Raw genomic sequence first — 18,885 nt, 5'->3', positions numbered from 1 at the left:
ATGATGCCTGAACAAGCAAGTTTGAGAAAACCAGTTCCAGTTACATACAAATTTTGTTTAAACTTCATAGGGACATTCAGCTTTATAAAACAATACAGAATCCTGTTCTTTTCACATAAGGACAAGTATTAAGGACATATTGATTTGATTTTTACTCCATCCTCATTCACAGATTGTAAACTAAATAAGGAGTTCATGACTTGACCTACCATCAAGACCTCAGTAGTTCAAAAGCAATTTAATTTGTGCTCTGTGTTTTCTAGGGATAATAATATGAAAATTGCTGTGATGTACCTGTTCTCTACAAAATGCATACAGACAACTGTACATGGGGTGAGAGAAAAGGTCACTGAAAACAGGAATGGAACTGAACCACAGTCATAGGTCTTTAAGAAAATCTGTACCTTCATTGGATTTGCACAAATTAACTACAAACTTTCTCAAATATTGCCCATGAAACTTTTCTTTGGGTTTGAGAAAAATGTCACACTTTTTATGACAGTGCAGGTTTGTATAGGAGAACTGAAGGGAGACACAATAAAGGCTAACAGGAAGCTGTCCCTTTCCAGCACTCCAATAAGTGACTTATAATGTTTTACTATCACAGTTACCTGTGCATTTCTTGATGTTGCTATTTCTTTTTCCATGGGATCCTAACTTGCATCCAAAGTTCTCCTCCCAGAATTCTGCAAACCATACGTTTCTTCGATTGTTGGCAAGTGTTCGGCTCCGAAAATATCTATCGAATCCTACATTTAAGAAAGAGAGAAAACGGCATTAAAATATCGAACAGCATAAAGATAGTCATTTAAAGATTATAATGCATTTTGTATGAATTTCATAACAAGAAAAAACTGTAGGTACTATTTGCAATAATATTTTATGTGCATATCTAAGAAATAAATACTAGCATATTTATTACTATTCCATATTTGCCGTAGAAAAATATATTTTTAAATACCCACAGCAGTCACAGCATCTCTAAATCTACAGCAGAATTCTATAATAAAAAATAATGCCATGCAGATGGCTAAGGGAACTTAATTTTTAATACAACAGATGACCAAATAAAGAATTAGCTACCTACAAGAAATTAGACAAAGTGACTCAAGTGCCAAGGTTCAAATAAATTTCTTTTCATGGCCACCTAAATTCACTGAGTATCTTTCTGCTGAACCTGAAGTCTTCCAAGTCACATAAATTGCCCACCAAGCTGGGAAACTAAAGATTCCCCCTTAATCTGATTAGATTCTGCACCAGTATTACTCCATCAATCCAGGAGATTTAATAAAATCATGACCAACATACCAATAGGATTAAGCTCTTCATAAATACTTCCATCAACGTAAATTCTCCAAACAGTATCTATAGTGCCATTTTTCTAATCATTTCCCAGCTTACAGCACTTATGTCCAGGACTTAACATGGCCGTTACCACAGCAGGCGGTACAAAGAAACAATCTCCACTTGCCAGAAAAGTGTCTCATACTCCACATGATAAACTTTGTTAATACAGTGACTTCTTAAAGAAAAATTTATAAGAAGTTTAGGAGAGGAAAGCAGATCCTAGATGCATCTCCTCCCATGAGAATGAGCCAATTCATTAACATCCATCTGTTGCTCTTCTTTTTTTGCACTAAGAATCACCAGACTATTGTTAAGAAACTCTCCTCCACATGTGCTGTAGTTATTAGACCATTATAAAACTGCTTAATTGCAGATTCAACATCTCCTTGGCTTTGAGCTATATTCAAAGCAAACAAAAGCCATTCAAACAAACTTCCTCAGTTCCCTAACTAAATAATCACTTATTTTTTTGAACAAAAAAATCCCTCCGGGCTCTATCCCTGAGGGAATGGAAACTTCACCTAGTTGAAGTTTTGCACATGTGCAGAGAACAGAAAGATTTCAGACAGCCTCAGTTTGCTTCTGGTAGTCTGCTCAGTGCTTGGAGACATTTAACGTTATACCTGCCCTGATAAGAGAATTAGGTACCTAAGATTGTGGTCTACCTTGAGGGCAAGGAAGTGGAAAGTTAAAAGCTGAATGCTGCAGAACTTAAATTCTTAACTTGACTAAGCTCCTAATAAATAGAAAAATCACGATCTAGAAATCTTTATGTTACCAAATCCCAAGTGGACAGATGTACACTGAATTCAAGGACTTAATCCCATGTGAAGTCAACAGAGGCACTAAATGAATATTGGTAGAGTCAACTCCAAATATTTATTTGCATAGTTTTTTCCTTGAGCTCCAGGAAGACACATATATTTTTTTTAATTTATATTTTTAAGAGAGCTAGGATGTTTGAACATTATTGGAGAACTGGGTTTTGTCCCATTGCATTCCTACCATCTATGGAGGTTCTTTTAGGTAGGATGGTTACTGCTCCTTCTGCAATTTCTTCCTGATGCTGAACTGGTGAAATTTTTGACCCCCAACTATCTGAGCCAATCCATAGGAAATGTCCAGACTGATTAGCTTTTTTGGCTGCTTCCAGTATTCGCCTGTAAATAAATAAACAAATGCCTAATTAAATAAACTGCATGTACAAAGAATTTTAGAATCCCATAAGTAAGTTCATATAAACCAAATAGGCTCTGATTTGGGCAGGTCTCAAATATGCTTAACAACTAGTGTACTGAACTCAACCTACAGTGCTATACCTTTTAATTTTTTTTTCATTTTTAGACATAGTTTTCTAGCATTCTTACTGGTTTCTTCCTTTTCAGTTACAAAACAATCTATTATAGCTGTACTTTTAGTTAGGAACTGGAAATAGATTCACTGGGTAAAAAAATGACTAGAAGACATTCCCAGTGGGTTGCTGTGAATGGAGTTAAATCTGACTGGAGGCCAGTAATAAGTGGTGCTCCCCAGGGCTCCACCTGTATTGTACTGCAGCCAGTTTTGTTTAATATTTTCATCAATTAATCTGATGAGGGAATCAAGTATACCCTAACTAGGTTTGCAGACATCACCAAGTTAGCTGATCTGCTTAAGAGTAGGAAGGCTCTATGGAGGGATCTGGACAGGCTGGATCAATGGGGTGTATCCAATTGTATGGCATTCAACAAGGCTAAGCGTCAGTTGCTGCAGTCCGAACAACTCCATGCAGCACCATGGGCTCAGGGAACAGTGGCTCAAAAGTTGCCCATTAGAAAAGGACCTCTAGGTACAGGTCAACAGCCAGCAGAACATAAGCCAACAGTGTGCTCAGAGGGCCAACAGCATTCTGGTCTGTAACAGAAATAGTCTGGCCAGAAGGATTAGAGAAGTGACAGACTTTTATGTGCCACTGGCAAGACAACTTAAATACTGTGTTCAGTTTAGGGCCCCTTACTGCAAGATTATTGATTTGCTCAAACACATTCAGAGAAAAGCAATGAAGCTCTTGATAAACCAAGACTTATGAGGAGTTGCTAAGAGAACTAGGGCTGTTTAGTCTGGAGAGAAGGAGACTGAGGGAAGACCTCATCACTCTCCAGTACTATTTAAAAGGAGGTTGCAACAAGGAGAGCGTTAGTCTCTTTTCTTAGGTGAGAAGAGATACAATATGAGAAAAAAGCTCCAAACTGCACCAGGGAGGCTTAGAATGAGGAAGAATTCATGCACAGAAATGGTGGCTAGGCATTATAACAGGCTGCCCAGGCAAGTGGAGGAGTTGCCTTCCTTGGAGGTACATAACAGTACGGACATGGTGATAAGGTACATGGTTTACAGATGGAATTTGGCGGTGTTAGGCTGATGGTTGGATTTGATGATCTTAAGGGTATTTTCCAACCTAGATTATTCTAAGATTCCAGTTCTCCATGATACAAAGGAACAGAGCAATGTCTGACTGCAACTGAATTACTTATACAGCAAATTTCCAACCATTTTTTCACAGGTTTATATTTAAATCCCCCCTTTCTACTCTATTCTTCTCCAGTCAGTTGTGCAAATTTGTGAAGAGAAAACATATTCAACAAACAAAATTAAGAAACAGTCACCTAATATCATCTTCATTCGCAAACATGATCACCGCTCGAGCATTTGGAGTTTCTAATAAGCGCTTGATGATCTTTTCAAATTCTCCTGGTCTTGGTTCCCGAGGAATTTTGAGTGACTGAGCAATGCAAACACCTCCTGAAAGAAATTAAAAGGACCAAAAAAAAAAAAAAAAAGGGAGAGGAGAGAGGAAGAAAGAGGAGAGAGGACGGGAGGGAAGAATTGTTGAGCAGGCAGGCAGGCAAAGCAAGCAAGTTGCTCACCTGATAAAAGGCAGCACAGCCAGCCAAAAGTTACCTTAGTTATGCATTTTGAAGAATATATTTTACAAACGTGCACAGTTAATACTGAATTAAAGATTACAGCTCAGTTAGCTATTATTTTATTTTTTATATAGAAATTAAAACAACATCCTGAGCCAGATCCATGAGCGCTGAGTCGTGGCTCAGCTGGACTGCACTCCACAGAACTACTCTGATTTGTCACAGTTGAGAAGCCAAACTTGCCACAAGATTGCATTTAAGCACAAACTTGTAGTTTAACAGTTATCATATGTTCAGAATGTGGTTCTTTTGAGTCAGGAACTATAAAACAGTTCTGCTTTTTCAGCTGAGAATATAAGGCTAGCAATACTCTGGTTACAGAATCAAATACAGAATTTGAAGTGTTAATCTATGATTGAATAGATACAGATTTCTTCAAACTGCCAACATTCATAATTAAGTTAGCTTAATTATTTAAGAGGTGTGAGCTATCACTGAAAACTCTAAATTGTTAATTAACAAATGAACTTAGAGATGATATTTATATCTCTTCATCATACTATGAAAAGCTTTAGTAAACTTTCTAAACTGATATTAAGGTAAGGCAATACATGCTCAAAAGCTCTTTACTGCAACCTCTTTCTCAAGTAAGGGGGCTTCCAATCTGTCAGTGAAATATGAAAATGAAATGCAAGGGAAATATGTAGCAAGCATCCTGCAAAATGAAAGACTGGAAAACAATGCAAACTGGAAAACAAAACAAAGTCAGTCGGGCACAAGAAGAAAAACAGATCCTAAAAAATGATATAAAGCACCATTTTGTTACCTCATAAATTTTGAGAGTATATTTTTCAACAATTTCTGTTCATGCAATGGCCCTTAGGAAAAAAAAAAGAAAAAGAAGAAAAAACAGAACATTTTCTCCACATGAAATTCAAGTGCAAATATTGCAAAACGTGTATATGTAATGTACTGTATACTGCCATCTACAAGGTGTGTGAAACGTATATCAAGTGATGAAAAACTGCAGTATCTCAAAAAAAAAGCTATTTTCAATCAAAATGTTGTAGAAGAAATACAATTCCATCATTGCAGCAGCAAGTTCAATCACAACAGTATCGTGCATCTCAGCTTCTCTCAATGAAGAATGTGTTAAGTACTAATAGAAACAAAATAAAATGTACTTCAGCCTTGTTGCTGCGTTTGTAATTAATTGTATAAACTATCTCAGGCATACGAAACATTTTGCATATGCTCATAACTGTATATTGCATACACAACTGTTGCTCAAACAAATAAGAGAGTATCAGTTTTCAGGTAATGAAGAAATGCTAGATCCACAAAGGTACTTAAAACATTACAGTGCCTAACCTCTCAGCACCCTGCTGCCTTTGAAATCTACAGCCTGGGCTAGATGCCCAGACACACAGAGAGCAGAGCGTCTAGAATAGGATTCATAGGAGGCAGAAGACTGTATAAGGAGTAACTAGAGCTAGCTCCAAAATAGCTAGCAAAGGTACTGAGGACAGGTTCCAAATCTAGTATTTAGGTTACAGGTGAAAAAAGATCTTCCCGAACTGAGTTGAAAGAAGGCTTGAGAACATGTGACTTGTATGTGATAGCAATATATTTATCATTTGTTTCACAGGTGTCAAAGGACAGACAGTTCAGGCACCAAGCGCCAATGGAGGATTTATGGCTCTGAATCATAAAAACAAATCATGCCTACGTGTTTCACCCTGTCAGCTTTTCTCACTGATTTGGCAAGATGACTGCTTGTTCCTGTTGCTGGCTTCTATACACACCTTTCTAGCAGTGTGTATTCATGTACTATAACTTCCAGCAACTAAAAGGCGGTTGCAGTCAAAAAGCCAAAGATCTGTTTCCAAATGTTTGGTATCCTTCAATCTCCAGAGATATACCTACAGAACTACTTTGCTTCAAATTTCCCTTAGTTAAAATTGTAACTTGCCTGATGTTTGTATGAAGAAATGAAAGCTAATTGTTTAGTTACTGAAAGGAAAAGCAGTATTCAAACCTGGTCAGTGAAAAGGATTATAAATAAGTTTCAGAGAGATTTTCACTAGAAGGCACTATTGTGACCAAGGAAATCAGCCAGACAGACTCATTTCAGTTAGTTCTAGTAGGAATATGGACTGGTGATTGTAACCATTCTTGTATCTTTAATAATATATGACAGAGTAGATGAAATTGAGGGTTTTCCAAACAGTTTAAAAACATGAAGATAGCACTGATGAATGGTGGTTCTTCACCTCCTCCAAGGAAAATAAAATAGATTTAGCACACAATCAGTATCATTGTCTGTTTTCAGATCTGCAAAACTAAGGCATTACTCAGTCATCCCAGAGCTTGATGTGAGGAATAAAGCAGTTAATATGAATACTATGATGATAACTATCTATCTGCCTTCTGTCTAACAGCTATTCGGTGTGATATCCAGCACCTGGGGCCAGGGAACCATGAAAGGAAGGAAAGCAGAGCTGAGAGCTGGAAATTGAGCTCAGTGCATTCTCTGCCCATTCATAATCCACAGTTCAGTCCAGCCACTCAGCACCACAGTCAACAGCTCATAACTCTTGTGCTTTAAAAACCAAGACATAAGCAGCCCCCATCTACAGTAATATGTTGAGTCATTTCCTCCACTGTGACAAAAAAAAAAGCACTCTAAATTTTTCCCTGCTAGGCTAGACTTGCTTACAGGTATAAGCATATATATATGCTTATATATATATATGTATAATACAGGTGGGAAATAGGATATCACCAAAGAAAAACTGGTAGATTTTGAAGATACTGTCAGCATGATGGATCAATAGGCTTTTATCTTTCCTTTCCTACACTGATTTCAGTAAGGAAAAAAAGTCAAATGAAAGGTAAACGTAGTACTTACATCATTTTGATGGTTAAACTTGTGTTCATTTTAAAATGATAAATATTCATTTTACCTCTCAGGGGTTCTGTAGTCACAAGATGGCATGCTAATTGTAAACCATTAAATACTCAAGTGTGTGGAGGTGGGTGTCAGAAGAAGTGAACATGTGTTTGGCAAATAGTAAGCAGACTTGCTAGAAAACTACCACTAACAAATGAATTTTCTAAATTAAAAACTGAAAGATTAAGCTAAATGTAACAAGAGGGGCCATATTATCTAATTCTCTGGGTAGGATCCAGCACTACACTATGGATCAACCAGAGGAGATACTAGGAATAGGCACTGTCATTACACCAAAAAAAGTGATGTCAGACTTTTCAGTTCAAGTGTGTTCCACGATGGGACCACAACCACACCATTCAGAACCAATTTACCCTCTAATTTATTTTATCTTCTCATTTATGTACTTAGCCCTATTATCATGGAAGGGGAAGTGATCAAGGTACACACTTGCTTTGTCTTCATTTCTAGAATTAGAAGACATACCTCACCTGGCTCACAGTAACTCACTGAAAGCTTCATCACACATCAACTATTTCCTGAAAAAGCTGAAGATTAATAGCCAGAGCATATCCAGGACCCAGTCCCACCTGGGTCCTGGCAGGACATCCTCAGATGCCTACAAGTGTAGATTTAATTTTTTAAGATGAATTATATTTCACTGGTCACTAGGCCAAGAAAACAGAAAGGCGAGTCTATGGAAACCTTCCAAAAGACATTGCAGAAATATGCGAAGACATAGAAGTTCTGATTCCAACAAGCAGAACAGATGCCAGGGACTCAGAAGAAAGCCTCATCAGAAGAAATTATCCTGTGAGGCAAGCAGGGCACTGTCACAGGCAGAAACAGCCTCTGTCTGATAGCAGACTGTACATTTCTGACATGACCACATCATGCATATGAGAACATGAGGAAAATCAATTGGATTTCTCCTCCTCTTCCAGTTCTTCCCTTGACCTGTCTGTAATGAAAACCTGTTCCAATTGCCAGGAATTGTGTTCAACCTGAAGGTAATTGGAAAAATTGCAAACATGATATTCCACACTCAAGTTCTGGTGACAAGAAACAGTGAATCCTTGAAGACTTTCCATCTAAGCAGAATTCATTATTTGATAATTTTTGATGGAAAAAAACAACCTGAATATAACAGAAAAATAAGGTGACTACTTTGCTTCACACTTTCACTGATTATGATAATTAGGAACTTTTAGGAACCATTATTTAAACAACAATCAGCGTATTGTCATTCTTTTTTGTATACCCAGATGCTCTCAAGAATAGTTTTCTAGATTAGGAATGAAGAGGGATTGGCGCCTAAGAACATAGAGTTACAAGTTGAAGATCAAATTTCACAAGTGACATTTGTTCAAAATGTAAGCATTTTCCTTAATCTAAAATTACTGCAACTGAGAGGTATGAATGCAGCCATGCAATTCTTTCCAGAGCTACTTTCATTTAGCTACCCAAAAAAACAATATGGACACCAATGTGGTTTTATACAGACTTCAGGGTAGTTCAGCTTTATGTATTACAACCCAAGCTCTTTGTAGGTTCTACTGCTTGCACTGAAGTCCATGCTGAAACACTTTCACTGCTATTCATTCCCAAATTTAGTTAAATCTCATTTCACTATGCCTCTTTTGTTGCAGTCACAAATTATCTGCATTAAGGATATATCCTAAATGCTTAGGGCTTTTTCTTTCTCATAAACTCACCAGATACCCAACAAACAATTAATCTACTCATCATGGTCAATTCCTCAGCCAACAGTGTAAATACTTTTTGGTGTAAGGTAACTGAGGGAAAAAGTAAAAAAAAAAAAATAATCTAAATAACACTATACTTTGAATGCTCAAAAGAGACAACATCCAGCACACTAAAACATCATGGAAAATCTTGTGAGGTCTTCTGAGATCTTGCTTCATAAGAGACAAAAACAGTTAGTATTTTGATCCTAGAGTTTGCTCTTTCTTTCTTCAGTCAAGTAAAAACAAAAATTTTCAAAACCCCTTAGTATTTATGACAAAGATGCTTTTAATGCACCAATGACTCGATGCTTTGTTCACCGACAAGTCAGCTACAGTCATGAGCCTTTCAACTCAAAACTTTATTCCCTTCTTATGGAAAAAAAAAAAAAAAAAAAGTGTCTTTAAGGAAACCATGAAAGAACACAAAAGTTTTTGGACAAAAGCATTTCACTCATTTCTTTTATAACTGTATTTTACATTCACGTATGAATTCATAACCATACAGCCAAGCGTATTTCAAGAACGCATGCACTCACACAGGTAGTTACATCATGGGCAAAACAGATGTTCATTCTAAAATAGGAAAAGAAGAAAGTAAAAAAAAAAAACACTACAGCTCCATACTGGCTATTGGCTTCAGAGATCAGAGTCTATCCCTACAGTGGCATGAAGCAAGAAATGTCTGTTATTTTATACTTCCACTCTAAACAGTAATTTTTTTTCTCTGAAGAAGCACTATGAATGTATCATTACCGCTTCTACTAATCTGGTGGAAATTAACTGTAAGGGATATTCTCACAACCACCAAACCTGCAGGACAAAAAAATAACAATAAAAAACCACTGAAACATTAAAAAACAAACAAACAAAAAAACCACATATTTCACCCTTTGACTATTTAGTGATACTTCTGCATTTGTGTAAATGAAAGTCAACTTTCATTTGAGCCCTGAAAGAAAGTAGCTAAGAAGAAAAATTCATCTGTAGTAAAGATGTTTGTGAATGGGCAAAAATTAAATATCTAAGGCGGGGGGAAAGGAGGAGAGAGGCTGGAAAGATTCTAAAAAAATGAGTTCTAAAGCTGTGAGAGGAATTTTCCTCTCAACAGTGAATCACTTTATATTTCATTAGGAAGAGGAGATGCCCAGTCAAAGTTTAAAACAATCTGTGGCCAAAAGAATCTAATTGGAAATGGTTCTCACTTACCGATCGGTTGCTGTGATGCTTTCAGAATTATATCCTTTTTTATCATCACAGTGGATATAAAGATCTCCCTCAGGGGAAATGTGGGCCTTCCTACTTGCAGATTTAGAATTTCTAGAGGCATAATATGAAAAAGAAGAAATACACTACTATTTTCCACTTTCTGGCTCAAAAGCTAGTACTTCCTTAATGACAAAGCAGATCCCCTTTGTTTTGTTATCTAAGGACCAGGGAAACATTTTTTATGACAATTTCATAAATGCCTGAATTCTTAAATATTTTCAAGTTGTTTTTCTTTTGTTTGTTTGTTTGTTTGGGGTTTGTTGGTTTGGTTTTAAGCTAATACCAATTCTGATTTATATCTAAGTAACACTGTGAACTCCAACTCTGGCTTCTACCTGTTCGATATTTTCCTTTAAAAGCAAACTTGTCTGTGAATGTGGCTCTTATTCTTTCCTCTTTTTCTCTAAAATTCTTAGTACTAATGGGCCTGTAACAGTAAAGTAACTGTAAACAGTAAAGGTTTGGATTCAGTGTTTAGGGGAGTATGAATGTAAACAGATGCTTCAAGAAGTTCTGGGGATGGGTCAGGTGTGAAAATAACAGTTCACCTCCAAGGACATTCCATGCATAGTCCCAAATGCATCCTAAAAGGTCTTTGTTAAAATTTGATGCTGTATAGATGTAGTGCCCACAGTGGTGTGTCTCCTTGTTATCACTCTCTGACATGGGACTCAGTTTCTGAGGTCCAGTGCACTGCACAGCGCTGGAGAGATCCTTCACTGAATGCTGCTGCCTGGAGCCACAATCCCAAATCTGCACACTTAGTGGATGCATCCAGCATCACAAAGATGACACAGAAGCTTCTGGCATTCCTTAGAGTATGTTTAGGCAGAAAAAGAAACTCCACCCCAAGAACAGCTGGATTTTATAAAAAACTTTTTTTTTAAATAAATATAGCCTTTCTTCTCTGAAGATGGTTTTTCTCCCCGTGGGGATCTTCTGTTAGGTATTTTTTATATCACTCCCTTTCCCTTTTATTTTAAATACTAAGGCACTTTTCAGTTACATTCTTCTGGATTGTCTGATTTTAATGGTAGGTTAGTGTTCTATTTTTCCCTTGCACACTTTTTCTTGATATTAGGTCTTCAGGGTTTGCCTTTACAATTAAATGCTGTATGCAGGCAGGGAAACCTGTCTTTTAATCTCCCCTTCTAAGAAAAACAGCAGCAATGATAAATCTAAGTACATTATCCTATCATATCTGAATATCAGTTCATTTCCACTTGAGATGGAGTGCATTTAGCTAATAAAATTAACATTTCAAGGTATTGTCTGCCACATCCACAGTAATGAGTTTAATTCTCATTACTGAACAAATGTTCCTTTTCACCAGTTTAACTCTTCTAATTTAAGTTTAAAACAGCTGGACTTGCTTACACTATTTTTCTTGAAAATCTACCTTTCATTTTTCCCAACAGAACAACTTGTACATTATGACTAAGTTATAAAATAAGTAACCTTCTTTTATATAAGCTAGGAAGGATGAGTTCACTCAATTTAGTATCTAGACTGCAGGTTAAATACAAAATTAATATAGCTAGGCTATAGCTCTATAACCTAATTATATTTATTTCACTTTGAAGTATTTTGAGAGGGGAACACTTGGATAAGAACACCGTTTAGGATCTAAAAATTATTAGGAAATTTATCTACTAATTTCTTACCATTGGAGGTAGTAACACATGTAGGGATAAAAATAAGTCTGGTATATTGCTTCCAGTCTTCATATTTCCAAACACAAGTTGAAGACATAGCACTGTTAAGAAATAGCAATACTTTTATAAGAAAACAGTAAAGCAAAGGGCTATGAGGATGATCAGAGAATGAGTTGGAGCCATCCAGACTAGAGAAGAAAAAGTTCAAGGGAGACGTTACAGTGGCTATCCAACACTTAAAGGGGGGCTGCAAGCTGCCCAGGGATTCTTTATCAGGTATTGTAGTGATAGGAGAAGGGGTAATGGTTTTAAACTAAGCAGAAATTTAAATCTGGTATTAAGAAGAAACTTTTTACACAGAAGATAGTGAGGCACTAAAACTGACTGCCCAGAAAAGGTGTGGATCCCTGGAAGTGTTCAAGGTCACAGTAGATGAGGCTGTGCGCAGCTTACCCAGTGGAAAGTAACCCTGCACATAACAGGGGATTAGAATTTTAAGCTCCCTTCCAACTTCAACCATGATTCTACAATTTGGATCAGAAAACAATCAGAGGAGTGTGATGACTCTGTGTATTTCATACTAACTGGTAACAGATCTCTTGAGAGGAAGCTTAGCAGTTAGTGGATCTAATAATGCCTTTCCTTCTAGCTTGTTGGGATGAATGAATAGCTTAATTCATAAAGCACCTCTGTAGAAATGTCATCAAGTCCAAAACTAATCCAGAAATGCACTCAGAAAGTGGAAATAAGTTTCAGAATTTAGAAAGAGAGAAAGGAAGAAGTAGGAAAGTGTTCAGAAGATCTATGCGTGCACTAAAAGAGAGCACGTAGATCAAACATGAGTTAGTGTGCTTTTAGACATGTAGTACCAATGTAGAAATGGTGGTAAAAACACAATGATTCCAATTCAATGGAATACTAACTTCTGTAAAGATATTTTTCTGTTCTTGGATGAAAGAAAAGACCTATATATATAGAAAATACAAAACAGAAATATAGAATTGGATGCTTTTACTGTGTAATGATTCACATTGGGCTTTTGTTTGAGCACAGAGATATTGATCTAGATTAACAATGGTTTGTAAGTTATACACTAGACATACATGTATATCTTCCTGAATAAGGACTGAGTAAGAACAGAGGTAGAAACTGTGCGTTGAACCACTAAAAGATGGTTATATTCAGACATCACTAGATAAAAGATTCTGGATCAGGTATGATAAATAATTTGATGCAGGTCTACTCTCTTATTTCTAAGAGGGAATGCACTCCTTGCTGGCCTGCATGAATTTTTAACAAGCAGTGAAAATCTTAAGCTTTTCTGAAACCCTTGCAAGTCTGCCTATTAACCTTCTCCTCTGCTTGTGCTCAGCTCTCTACGGTAGTTACGTAGGGGACAATTGTAATGCATTTCTTTAATTGCCTGTTCTTCATGAAGCTTTCTCCTTGCCTTGGCTTGTTGGGAATTGACTAAAAGGTAGGATCAAAGTCTGCTTTTATGTAGCCTGTCAGTAGTTGTACTAGGACAGGGTATTATCTTGACTGTCCTTTTTTTCAGGTGGTAAAAATATAGCTTCACTTTTCCTAGACCTTCTGAAAGGAACAAAGGCTCTATCAAGCACCAAAGAAATAAAGTTAAGGAGAAAGCCTTTACCCATGTAGGAAAGAACAGGAGGAAACCTACACTTTCCATTAAAGTCCTCAGTTAAAATCACATGTAAGAAATGGTGATTACTGGGAGGAAGAGCCTTTGTTCACCTAAGCCAAATTCTGAAGAGCTTGGCCAGAGTAAGTAGATCTCAGTCAACCTCAGTCAAGGCTCGTCATTGACATGAGATGTATGAATGCAGCTGTGAATACAATTAAATGTGCTAACAGGAAATCGCAATAGAAAGAGAAATCTAGATTCCTTTTATAATGTAGCTGTCAAATATCTGAAAAGTAACGTCTGTAAGTCAAGGAAGGACTAGAATACAGAAAACAGATCGAACACTGGGAAGGTAGTTGGATCACAGATCAGCCCTTGCCATGGATGTCTTTTTTTTTCTACCAGGCAACTTTGCAAGTGTTTTCCAGGCTTTGTTACTGCATAGATTTTAATGTTTCAAAATTAAAAGAGTACAGACCCAGTTTCTTCCATACAAATAATAGCCTTGCTACAAGAAATCATCATTAACTGAAAAACGAAATGGAAGTGCTTGCTTTGTAATAAATTAGGAATTAAAGGTACTTAGTAACTGGCAAAAGATGTCTACAGCTCACTCCTTTCTAATAAAATGCTTAATAGATTGACCATATTATATAGACAGTGAAGGAAAAAAAAATCCCCCCAAAAAAGCAATTACACAAAAAACCTACAATCAGTAAGTACAAAATTACTTTTACTGAACACTGCAGTATAGTGGTCATCATTATGCTGTTAATACAGGCTGAAATAAAAGCCTATTCTAACATGAATCCAGTCTCTACATAGAATTTTGATCAACAGACCATACCTACAAGAGCCTGATGGATTTTTCTATGTCCATGCTACTCATCTGATCCCATGGTTTCAATAATTTGATAAGACTCTTCTATCATATATAAATTTTTTAAGCATCCTTCATTATGTTGTGTTGGGTTTTTTTTTTTTAACCTAAATCTCTCAAAAATTATACCAGAGAAAAAACTATTATCCATGGAGCACTTATATCTCACTCATTATAATAGAAAAATGTAGTCATAAATGTTTTCAAAATTAACTAATTTTGAAATGCACTGCCCATCAAATCTGCCAAATGATGCAACGGATGAAAAATGAAGGTACTTCAATTTACTCTGAGTTACAACCTGATAAAAACATATGACTCATAAGAAAGAAACTCCACCTTGTAGTAATAAAAAAATCCAGACTATATTATTTGATGAAAGTGGTAAATGAGAATAAAAAATGAAGATAACACAGAAGACAAAGGAAAAATAATAAAACAAATAAGGACTGGAGAGCTGTGCTACATTCACTCTCTGTTCATTGCACAAATAATAGCACTGATCCTAAAACAAAATCTTCTGCAAATGTCTAGTGCTAAAATAATAATGCACCTTTGTTTGCAATGCCTTATGATTAATCACTGTCAAGTTTTGAAGTGGAAAAAATACACCGTAGGAATAGATCCTTTATTCCCCACATTTTCAGAGAACTTTCTTTCCCTGCCTATTGAAGAAGTTTCATTAGTGAAATACACATACTTCTGTTAAGAGAAAGAGGAAAGGAACAAGCATGGCACGTAGCTCTTCTCAAATTGTAAATGATAATGATACTTCGGTAGTTTGCACTGAAATATTCCAGGGAGATGTATGTTTTCAAATCCCAGAAGAGCTCAATGAAAGCTACTAGAAATGTGAATTTTGAGAAGTTAACTTTTTCAGATCTTGAAATCCAATAACAGCCAAAATACTATAACTCTATGTTGGGTATTAGTTGCTTAGTTTTCTCACCATCAGTGTAACTGTCGTCAAGACCAAAGCATTTCATGAAGGAAATATAATGTGATAGTTAAAGAGACTCCTCCAGCTGCAATGCTACAAAGATATTTGGAGAAAAATCCTTTATGTGAAAAGGACATCAAGAATGCTACACTCTGTGAAATGGAATTAACCACCGATCAGTTCTCTGAGGCTGTTGATTTTTTACTGGAAAATAATACCTTTCAATATCTGTGTGGCTGCTGCAGTTAGGTCAGTCCTCAAGAAGCAGAAGGGCAATGACGTCTATGATAAAAGCTCACAGACAATTCCACATGGGAAATCTTAAGTTGAATTAATGGTCACAGAGCAATGCCATGCTTTCCTACAATTTGCATGTCTCAGATTGGTACTGCAAGCCAAGTCTAACTTGGGCACATTGACTGCATGATTTAAAATAAACAGGCACAGTAAAAACATATTTGTGGCACTGGAGAAACTGCAGTCAGAGTAGGTCCATCAAAAAGGCAAGGAAAGTCGAAACTAGGAATTAGGAGACATATTCACAAATTCTAAAGAACAATCAAGATCTTGCCCTAAAAGATGACTGAGATTTAATTCTCACTTCTAGTCAGAAGGAAGCCCAGCTTCTCTAAAGAACTAAATCTAGCAAGGGGGAAGAAAATATTTTACTTATCCAGCAATCCCTGGCATTTTCTATTGAGCACATTCTTACTATTTTTAGACCATCTGTTGAAATCTCTCTCCAAGTCTCAAAGACTTCTTCCAGCACTCCTATACACACAGCCAGTGTCATCTTTTCAGACAATGAATCGGTACAATGTGACTTAAATGACTCACTCAAATACAATTTTCCCAGAGATGATACGACTGAAAAAAAAAAAAAAAAAAAAAAGAAGAAAGAAAGAAACACCAATGTAAGGTTGAAGAGTATGCAGATTTCCATCTGCTATGAACAGTGGATAAGTCTACTCTCTCAAAAAGGAAACTTGTTTTTACAAGAAAGCAGCATGTACATGGACAGTTACAGTGGAGTTTGAAAATAAATTCATTCCCATCTTATTTCACAGTAACTTCCCAGAGAGATTAAAACTCTCACCAGCATTTCTCAGAACAAGCATGAGCAGAAAACACCTGTTTCTTGGTAATTAATGAAGACAGATTAGATAAGCTTAAGTAATTAATTATGTATTGCACTTGGTTTGTCACTGAATGGACTACGAAAAAAGCATACTATTATTCTGATTGAAGGCCAAAATGATTCCCTACTAATAAAATTGTACTGATGACAGTACAATTCTTATCTACCTATTATCTACAGAATTCTTAACTACCTATTACTACAATGGACATAACGTTTGCTTCCAAGTTTGTCTAATTCTCTGTGATAAAGCATTACTTCTTCCTTTTTGCATCTCCTCAGAAGTATTTAGTTCCATATTTTAATATCACCATATCATAGAATCACAAAATGGCCTGGGTTGAAAAGGACTTCACTGATCATTTAGTTTCAACACCCTGCTATGTGCAGGGTTTCCAACCACCAGACCAGAGCCACATCCAGCCTGGCCTTGAATGCCTCCAGGGATGGGACATCCACAACCTCCTTGGGCAAACTATTCCAGAATGTCACCACCCTCTGTGTGAAAAACTTCCTCTTAATATCTAACCTAAACCTCCCCTGTCTCAGTTTAAAACCATTCCCCCTTGTCCTACCACTATCCATCCTTGTAAACAGCCATTCCCCTTCCTATTTATGCACTCCCTTCAAGTATTGGAAGACCACAATGAGGTCTCTCTCAACCTTTCTTCATAGGAGAGGTGTTGCAGCCCTCTGATCATGTTAGGACCCGCTCCAAGAGCTCCATGACTTTCTTGTACTGGGGACCCCTGGATGCAGTTCTCCAGATGGGACCTCACAAGAGCTGAGTAGAGTGGGACAATCACTTCCCTCTCCTGCTGCCCACACCTTTTTTAATGCAGCCCAGAACGCAGTTGGCCTTTCGGGCTGCAAGCACACACTGCTGGCTCGTGTTCAGCTTCTTGTCTGGTTCTAACCAGAACCCCCAAGTCCTTCTCCACAGGGCTGCTCTCAAGGATATCTTCCCCCAGTTTGTATAAATACCTGGCATTGATCCGATCCAAGTGCAGCACCCTGTCCAGGTCCCACTGTATGGCTTCTCTTCCTTCAAATGTATTGAATGCACCACTCAGTTTGGTGTCATCTGCAGACTTGATGAGGATGCACCCGATGCCATCATCTGTGTCACTGATGAAGATGCTGAAGAGCACCGGTCCCAAGTCTGAACCTGAGGAACACCACTTGTGACTGGCCTCCACCCTGACACAGAACCATTGATCACAACCCTTCAGCTGTGTCCAGCCTAATCCATCAAACAGTGCATCCTTCAAATGCACACCTCTCCAATTTTAGAGAGAAGGATGTGGTGAGGGACCATGTGAAAGGCTTTGCAGAAGTCCAGGTAGATGACATCCAGTACCCTTCCCCTATTGATCAAAGCTGTTACTCTATCACAGAAGGCCACCAGATTGGCCAGGCACGATCTGCCCTTGGTGAAGCCATGCTGTCTGTCTGAAATCACATCTTTGTCTTGTATGTGCCTTAACATAACTTCTAGGAGGATCTGCTCCATGATCTTCCCAGGCACAAAGGAGAGGCTCACCAGTCTGTAGTTCCCTGGGTTTTCCTTTCCCCCCTTCTTAGAAATGGGAATGATGTTTCCTTTTTTCCAATCACCAGGGACTTCACCATGATTTTTCAAATATGTTGGAGAGTGGCTCAGCAACCACATCAGCCATCTCTTTCAGAATCCTCGAATGGATATCACCTGGCCCCATGGATTTATATATGTTCAATTTGATGAGGAGGTCTTGGACTTGTTCTACTGTTACAGTGGGCAGAAATCACTCCCCACACCCTCACTTAGAGGCTCGTGGTCCTGGCAAACATGGGAAGCCTAACCACCTGTGAAGACTGAGGCAAAGCACTCATTGAGTACCTCAGCTTTTTCTATGTCAGAGGAAGCCAGCTCCGCATTACCTTTCATCAGAGGGGGTACACTCTCCTTGGCCTGTCTCCTCCTATCTGTGTACCTGTAGAACCCCTTCTTGTTATCTTTCACATCCCTCACCAAATTCAGCTCCATCTGCACCTTGAATGTAGAATATATTCTATATATATATGTGTGTATTCTATATATAGAATAGTTTCCTTTCCCTTTCCCTTTCTCTTCCCTTTCCCCTTCCCCTTTCCTTTCCTTTTCAGATTTGTGACTGTAAATGTTATGTCAGCTCTCAGTTTAATTAAATCTTGACAAAAGAGCACACTGGATTTTCAATTGCAAGAATATCTACAGAAGAACAACTATTCTGGGTCTGACCAAGGGTTCACCTAGCCTTGATTGTACCTCTTCTGTCTCTGAAATATGTAGAGCAGAAGAACAGAGTAAACGTATGTGCTGCCATGTCCTCGTAGCCTTCAACAACCTCCAGCTCAACAGCTTTCTGAGAAAAAGGAGCTGTTT

The 18,885-nt window shown here is 37.5% G+C and overlaps 1 protein-coding gene across 1 annotated transcript in view; it reads right to left on the bottom strand.

The window, feature by feature from the left end:
- The window catches only part of GRM8 (glutamate metabotropic receptor 8), a 317,845-nt gene that overhangs the window by 166,653 nt on the left and 132,307 nt on the right, over positions 1–18,885 (bottom strand). The window contains exons 3-5 of the mRNA XM_042872520.1: positions 3,993–4,128; positions 2,353–2,507; positions 612–749 (exon numbers count right to left, since the gene is read on the bottom strand). Of these exons, the coding sequence (XP_042728454.1) occupies positions 612–749; positions 2,353–2,507; positions 3,993–4,128 (429 nt within the window). The remainder of the gene's footprint in view (positions 1–611; positions 750–2,352; positions 2,508–3,992; positions 4,129–18,885) is intronic.

The sequence above is a fragment of the Lagopus leucura genome, unplaced genomic scaffold (assembly GCF_019238085.1).
Source record: "Lagopus leucura isolate 7727_CA_CO unplaced genomic scaffold, USGS_WTPT01 Super-Scaffold_100008, whole genome shotgun sequence".
Lineage (NCBI taxonomy): Eukaryota > Metazoa > Chordata > Aves > Galliformes > Phasianidae > Lagopus > Lagopus leucura.
The sequence above is the reverse complement of the archived record's forward strand: the minus strand, read 5'-3'. Positions and strand labels throughout refer to the sequence as shown.